This window comes from Arachis ipaensis, chromosome B09 (assembly GCF_000816755.2).
Source record: "Arachis ipaensis cultivar K30076 chromosome B09, Araip1.1, whole genome shotgun sequence".
Lineage (NCBI taxonomy): Eukaryota > Viridiplantae > Streptophyta > Magnoliopsida > Fabales > Fabaceae > Arachis > Arachis ipaensis.
The window spans coordinates 32,978,449-32,986,709 of NC_029793.2; the positions used below are offsets into that span (position 1 = coordinate 32,978,449).

Here is an 8,261-nt window from a genome sequence, read left to right on the forward strand (position 1 = left end):
TGGGATGGCAAAAAAAAAAAAACGTCATAATGGGTACCCACAGGATTACCAGGGAGCTAAATGGAGATCCGCAAAACCACCACAGGGATGGGGATCCATCTTCGGGAATAAATGGGGACGCAGGGGGAAGAGGCACTCCCCTCATGGAGACCCATGAAATCCCCGGAAAATGTGAATTACTAAATGCCCCTTAACTTACATTAATTGAATGCTTTGATTTTGGAATGGCATGGATGTAAATGGAGTTTTATGTTATTTTGTTTCAAAGCATATTAATTTTTATAATGAATTTTATCAATTTTTAGTGTGTACGTTGGATTATGTTGAATTGTGTTGTTATGTTGGATTGATTTATGTTCTGATCATTATGTTTGTATTTTTTTAGATTTTCTTTAAAAAAAATTCTTCGATTAATGTCCATGAATACCAGTGGATATCTGCCATCCCCCCAGAGACCCGTATGGATGGGGATGGGGGCTGGGGCAGGGTCTCCACCCCCATGGATCCCCACTGTCATCCCTAAATTTTAATTATCAAAACACACAAGTACAACAAAAATAAAGAGAGGGGAGCATGCTATACCTGAATCTGCTGTTTATTACCAGCTGTGATGTTCGATATGGTCCAACAAGCTTCCTTCTTGATGCTTTTTTTAAAATTATTAGACAACAGATTAAGAAGGCAAGGAAGAGCTTGATGGTTGATGATAACCTATGGAGAAAAGAATCGCACTTAAAAAAACCCGAATAAGTATTGACAAGAACATTTAATTACTGTAACACCAAGTTTAATTAGGCAATTATCGTCAGAAACATGTTTAGATTGAACATGGCAATGTAGTAAGTTGAAAGAAAAATTACGAAACCCATTATCTTTCAATGTACTGAATTATACTTTATATAATCGCCAAATCTATCTGAAGAAAAATTTGGAATTCAACTCCAGCAATAACATTACAGTTTGATGCCTGTGGCACATCTGTAGATGAATCAGAAAGAGAGCAAAGCAAGCAGTGACTAGACAAACCAATAAATATTTGATGATCTACGAAGCACATAATTGATAATCAACTGATAAGTCGAATACTTGACCAAAACATTCAAATTCAAATTTGAAAGGGAAAAAAAAAGGATAAAAGGTCAATTTTAAAGTGCTCAAGCTCAACAACAACAACAATAACAGAGGGGAAGAGGTGAAATGTTATACGACAGAAATAGTAATGTGGAAAAACATTGGAAGGGAAAAGAAGGGCATCACAATCAATTGAGAAAGGCATGCTGTGTCTATGTCCCTCAATACAGAAAGGCACAGTGAGAATGTGAGGTACTGATCACAACAAAGGAACTGTGATATATTCTGGAACTTAATACCTGAGTTTGCATATCATCTCCAGTGACAATATTTCCAACTGTACGAAGAGCAGGAATTAGAACTGAAGGGGATGGGTGCCTGGACAAGAGTTTTTAAAACCCAAAAAGAGAGAAAATAAAAGTCAGGATTTGACAAAAAAATGAGATTGGGTCATTAGGACACCAGCCATATGTTTAATACTCACATTAAAAGCTCAACTAGCCGGGGACAGACACCAGCTTCAATTACAGCTTGAATTTTGTCATTTGTACCATCAGAAAGATATGAAAGTGCCCAACAAGCATCTGTCAAGACTTCTTCATCATTTGAATGGATAAGACTAGCAAGGGCAGGAAGAGCAGGTTTCACCTGTTTAAAAGGAAAGTAACTTCAATTAAGTAGAAGAGAGAAATGTTGAAAAACAGAAAATGGATAAACCAATGATGTAGCAAATGGAAACCTCGCAAATAAATTATTTCTGTAGCTGTTACTTAGCCACTAAGACATTTAGTACAAGTGCAATGAAATTAAATATTTGATGATCCGTAACAACTATTAACAAAGAAGAATGCTGGCACATACTAGGCACATTATGATAGAATTGCAATGAATTGATTTTTTAGAGAAAGGAGAAAAAGCTAAGGGACATTGCTCATCAGATCACAAAACCAACTCTAACAAGTAATTAAGTATGCTAAAAAATACAAGAACATTCTAATCAATAGGGTACAAACATGTACATATAGAACTCATTGTGATAAAGGACTGTACTACAACATTTAAAAAGGAAAGTAAAGATATGTTCCGAACTTTGATTTCGATGGGGAAGGGAGAGAAGAGAAGGGTTTAAAGTATAACACAGACTTAGCTTTACACTTCAAGACCTCCCTTTCCCTCCATTCTCTCCAAAACAAAAACTTGCAAACACATCTAACGACCAGACAATCAATTTTCCAAGACTGAATTATTCAGACAGATTAAGGCACTAAATAAACTCTTTTTTCCACCTGATCAAAAGGAGGCTGTGGCTTCCCCCTGCAGAAGTTTGAAAGTGTCCAGGTAGCATTCGTAAGCATGGAAAGTTTGGCATGTTCATTCAATTGTGCCAACAGAGGAAGCAGTGCACCATGACTAAGTACAAGATCACGGCATCTAGGAGAATCCCCAGCAACATTTCCTAAGGCCCACACTGCCTGGAAACCAAAAACAAGTGGTTAAATCAGAACTTTTAACAAAAGATGCCACGGACAGTTTACATACAAGGTATTGCAGTATTGTCTACTACATATTAATACTAAATAGTAATGTTCAGCACATTCATTAAGATCCCTCCCCCTTTCTTTGTAGGCATGAGCACATACATAACAACATTGTACCCACAACAAGTATCTTATCAAAATCCAGAGTGCAAGAGAAACAACTGCATTTCATAATCATGATCCATATTTTTAATTTCACAAACATAACAAAAACAATAATTATACGCATGCAACAAGTATATGTTCCCCAAAAAGTAAAGGATGCAACAGCACAAAAAAAGATACCTGTTCACGGACATCATCACTGGGAGAAGCAAGGAGCCTTACAAAAATAGGGACAGCTCCATGATCAATGACCACTTTGGTGTTTTCAGATGTTCCAGAAGCTATATTTGTCAAAGCCCAGGCTGCCTCAAACTAACAACATGCAATGAACATAGTCAATAGAATACATTAGAAGTTAGAAAACATGTCTAGCCAATTGTTTCTACATGTCCATGCTAGATCTTATATGGCACACTAATGATACATTTCACAATTCACATATACGACTGAGGGAAATTTTACTTAAGAAAAGGAATGACATGCAAATTTTGAGTTTATTCATATTTTTAAATAATTTTTAATATTGAATGAAGAAAACAAGACATGAGTGATGGATACATATATGATATTATCAAAATTAAAAGATGAATTATCTTATATAAATTTTCAATTTTTTAATTACATATGCCATCTCTGAATCTTGTAATTTTCAAACTTTAAAGTATCCCATCTGTTCTGCGTCCGTATACCCTACCTATACTTTCAAGTTATTAGACTAATCAAACAAAACAAGTTACATGTAGACAACAAACCTGCAACTGCGGAAAGTCATCCCTCGAAAGAAATTCAACAAACCTAGAAACCACACCAGCCTGTATAACCTCCTCAATCGGCGGACAACGCTCTGGAACACAAAAAACATCCAATTAAGTGAACTTATCTCCAAAAAGGGCCCAATAAAACCGCCAGAGATAAATGAGGTAGTAGCATAAACTATAAAGACCAAATATCTAACCGATCGAAAGCAACTTCCGGAACTGAGTTGTTGCTTCCAGCTGCAGGCTATTATCATCAGAATAAACACCTGCAACCATCGTAGGTAGGTGTTCCAACTGCACCACCATAAATGTTCAGTGTAAACAAAGTAACACAACTGCTATCAACATTCTTATTAAAACTACTAAAGTCTCTACAGAAAATATAAATATAACAAAATCAGAAGATCAAAACAATTAGATAATCATGAGTGAACAGTTCAACCAAGGTCGCATCCAAGTAAACTAACGATCCTGATTTTCCAGGGATAAAAACGGGAGAAAATTATTATAATGAGATAAAAAAAAGAGAGTATAGATTGTGGAAAATTGAGAATTGACCTTCTTCTCTAGCACAGTGGATTGTGCGGAAGCGGGAATCTGCTGTGCTTGGAGACCCTCGCGCCGCTTCTTCTGCAAGCTCTCTTCCCTTCGGTTCTTCCTGATCTCCACCATGGTGTCTTCTCGACGCCGGCGACCCTCCTCGGCGTCCACAGCCACCTTATAGCGGCTCCGGCGGACATCGGTCCTTGAATTTCCGGTTGGGCGATACGACATCGTTTGGGAACAAGCAAGAGAAGACTGAACTGAAGCGTACGGCTTCTTGGAGAATAAATAAATAAATAAATAGAATCGAAGAGATTTTGGGTTTATGAATTAAGCAATGGAACTTGGAATTCTTGAAAAATAGGGTTTTCGCTGTTAAACAAATGGCAGGAAGCGGGAGCAGGTGTTTAGAAACAGGTACGACTTAAGTTAGGGTGCAGTTTGTAATATTGATTAAATATAATTATTTATATTAATAAATTATTAGTCACACGTGTTTAACTTTGGTTGGCTTTTTTTTAAACAAGTTTAGTTCTTCTGAGCAAGGTTTCATTTGCTTCAAAAAATGTGAAGAAATTCAACTTCATTTTCTTTCAATGCTCGGTCTCCACTTTTTGTCAGAGAAATAGTGAATGTGACCTTCATTTTATCACCATTGGACATGCTCTAGGAACCCAACCGGTGATCCAACCCTTTTTATTTTTATTGTTAAAATTTTAATGGTGTTTTTTAATAATGTAGAGAGCTAATGTGTGTGTTTTTTCTATATAGATGCTCATATTTTAGAATTTATTTTTCATATGAAATACTCATAGGTATTTTTGCTCAATATTGGAAATGGAGTGTTTTGCGGGTGTGTGGATGTAGGGACACGCAGGGGGCATGGTGACAGGGTGCGTCAGCAGGTGGCAGTTCTCCGACAACACGCGGGAGACGTGGTGATGTGGCGGGATCAGACAGGTGGCAGTACCCTGGCAACACGCAGGGGGCGTGTTGCCTCGGAATCCTTGAAGCGTTGCAGGGTTTTCGCGCGTTTCCGAGGAACCTGCAGCAACATGGGAGCATGTTACAAGCAGTCTGCAGACTCAACAAGTTTAAAAGAGGCTATAGATTCAACCTCCTTCTCTGAGCCATCGAGAACCTTCATTTTATTTTATTATTTTAAATTAGTTAACTGTTAAAAAATTTTTCTAAAATTTTTGTCGGTTTCTGGTATGCAAAATCGTGATCGTTCATTCCTTGGTAACGGCGTCAAAAACTTTATACACACGTTCATAATCTTAATTCTTTGTCACAATTTCGCACAACTAACCAGCAAGTGCACTGGGTCGTCCAAGTAATAAACCTTATGTGAGTAAGGGTCGATCCCACGGAGATTGTCGGCTTGAAGCAAGCTATGGTCACCTTGTAAATCTCAGTCAGAGGGATTCAAATGGTTATGGAGATTTGATAATTAAAATATAATTAAAATATAAAATAGGATAGAAATACTTATGTAATTCGTTGGTGAGAACTTCAGATAAGCGTATGGAGATACTTTTGTTCCTTCTGAAACTCTGCTTTCCTACTGTCTTCATCAAATCCTTCATACTCCTTTCAATGGCAAGCTTTATGTAGGGCATCACCGTTGTCAATGGCTACTTCCCGTCCTCTCAGTGAAAATGGTCCAAAATGCGCTGTCACCGCACGGCTAATCATCTGTCGGTTCTCGATCATACTGGAATAGGATTCAGTAATCCTTTTGCGTCTGTCACTACGCCCAGCACTCGCGAGTTTGAAGCTCGTCACAGCCATACCATCCCAGATCCTACTCGGAATACCACAGACAAGGTTTAGACTTTCCGGATCTCAAGAATGGCCGCCAATAATTCTAGCCTATACCACGAAGACTCTGATCGTAGATCAGGAGGGTAAGAGATATGCATTCAAGCTTGTTTGTATGTAGAACGGAAGTGTTTGTCAGGCACACGTTCATAAATGAGAATGATGATGAGCATCACATAATCATTACATTCATCATGTTCTTGGGTGCGAATGGATATCTTAGAGAAGAAATAGGCTTGAATTGAATAGAAAAACAATAGTACTTTGCATTAATTCATGAGGAACAGCAGAGCTCCACACCTTAATCTATGGTGTGTAGAAACTCTACCGTTGAAAATACATAAGTGATAATGGTCCAGGCATGGCCGAATGGCCAGCCTCCTAAACGTGATCAAATGATCAAAAGATAATCCAAAGATGATCCGAAGATGTAAATACAATAGTAAAAAGTCCTATTTATACTAAACTAGTTACTAGAGTTTACAGAAATGAGTAAATGATGCAAAAATCCACTTCCGGGGCCCACTTGGTGTCTGCTTGGGCTGAGCATTGAAGCTTTCACGTGTAGAGGTCTTCCTTGGAGTTGAACGCCAGTTTGTAACCTGTTTCTGGCGTTTAACTCTACTTTGCAACCTGTTTCTGGCGTTTAACTCCAGAATAGGGCAGAGAGCTGGCGTTGAACACCGGTTTGCGTCATCTAAACTCGGACAAAGTATGGACTATTATATATTGCTGGAAAGCCCTGTATGTCTACTTTCTAACGCAATTGAGAGTGTGCCATTTGGACTTCTGTAGCTCCAGAAAATCCACTTTGAGTGCAGGGAGGTCAGAATCCAATAGCATCTGCAGTCCTTCTTCAACCTCCGAATCTGATTTTTGCTCAAGTCCCTCAATTTCAGCCAGAAAATACCTGAAATCACAGATAAACATACAAACTCATAGTAAAGTCCAGAAATGTGAATTTTATTTAAAAACTAATAAAAATATACTAAAAACTAACTAAATCATACTAAAAACTATGTAAAAATAATGCCAAAAAGCGTATAAATTATCCGTTCATCACAACACCAAACTTAAATTGTTGCTTGTCCCCAAGCAACTGAAAATCAAATAGGATAAAAAGAAGAGAATATACTATAAATTCTAAAATATCAATGAAACTTAGTTCCAATCAGATGAGCGGGACTAGTAGCTTTTGCCTCTTAAATAGTTTTGGCATCTCACTTTAATCATTGAAGTTCAGAATGAATAGCATCTATAGAAACTTAGAATTTAGATAGTGTTATTGATTCTCCTAGTTCAGTATGTTGATTCTTGAACACAGCTACTTTATGAGTCTTGGCCGTGGCCCTAAGCACTTTGTTTTCCAATATTACCACCGGATACATAAATGCCACAGACACATAACTGGGTGAACCTTTTCAGATTGTGACTCAGCTTTGCTAAAGTCCCCAATTAGAGGTGTCCAGGGTTCTTAAGCACACTCTTCTTTTTTTGCTTTGGATTTTGACTTTAACTGCTCAGTCTCAAGTTTTCACTTGACACCTTCACTTCACAAGCACATGGTTAGGGACAGCTTGGTTTAGCTGCTTAGGCCAGGATTTTATTCCTTTAGGCCCTCCTATCCACTGATGCTCAAAGCCTTGGATCCTTTTTATTACCCTTGCCTTTTGGTTTTAAGGGTTATTGGCTTTTTGCTCTTGCCTTTTGGGTTAAAGAGCTCTTGGCTTTTTCTGCTTGCTTTTTCTTTTTCTTTCTTTTTTTTTGCCATTTTTCTTGTCTCTATTTTTTTTCGCAAGCTTTTGTATTCACTGCTTTTTCTTGCTTCAAGAATTATTTTTATGATTTTTCAGATTATCAAATAACATTTCTCCTTTTTCATCATTCTTTCAAGAGCCAACATATTTAACATTCATAAACAACAATATCAAAAGACATATGCAATGTTCAAGCATTCATTCAAAAAACAAAAAAGTATTGTCACCACATTAAAATAATTAAACTAGTTTCAAGGATGAATTCGAAACCATGTACTTCTTGTTCTTTTGTTTTTAGAACAGTTTTCAATTAAGAGAGGTGATGGATTCATAGGACATTCATAGCTTTAAGACATGGACACTTAAACACTAATGATCATATAGTAAAGACACAAACATAAATGAACATAAAGCATAGTAAACGAAAAATAGAAAAATAAGAACAAGGAGATTAAGGAACGGGCCCACCTTAGTGAGGGTGGCGTCTTCCTCTTCTTGAAGAACCAATGGTTTTCTTGAGCTCCTCTATGTCTCTTTCTTGTCTTTGTTGCTCCTCCCTTAGTTGCTCCAATAGTTATGGGGAGGAGAATGTATCCCTTGAGGCATCTCAGGGATTTCTTGATGAGGGAATTCCTCATGCTCTTGTTGAGGTCCATGAGTGGGCT

The 8,261-nt window shown here is 37.5% G+C and overlaps 1 protein-coding gene across 2 annotated transcripts in view; it reads right to left on the reverse strand.

The window, feature by feature from the left end:
• The window catches only part of LOC107618130 (importin subunit alpha-2), a 5,868-nt gene extending 1,414 nt beyond the window's left edge, over positions 1–4,454 (reverse strand). Inside the window, exons 1-8 of one of the 2 annotated variants that reach the window (XM_021112576.1) lie at positions 4,031–4,454; positions 3,670–3,766; positions 3,467–3,558; positions 2,895–3,026; positions 2,358–2,543; positions 1,556–1,719; positions 1,371–1,449; positions 583–711 (exon numbers count right to left, since the gene is read on the reverse strand). In XM_021112576.1, coding sequence (XP_020968235.1) covers positions 583–711; positions 1,371–1,449; positions 1,556–1,719; positions 2,358–2,543; positions 2,895–3,026; positions 3,467–3,558; positions 3,670–3,766; positions 4,031–4,246 — 1,095 coding nt within the window. In that variant the 5' untranslated portion in view covers positions 4,247–4,454. The remainder of the gene's footprint in view (positions 1–582; positions 712–1,370; positions 1,450–1,555; positions 1,720–2,357; positions 2,544–2,894; positions 3,027–3,466; positions 3,559–3,669; positions 3,767–4,030) is intronic. The other variant, XM_016320085.2, reaches the window with a different exon arrangement.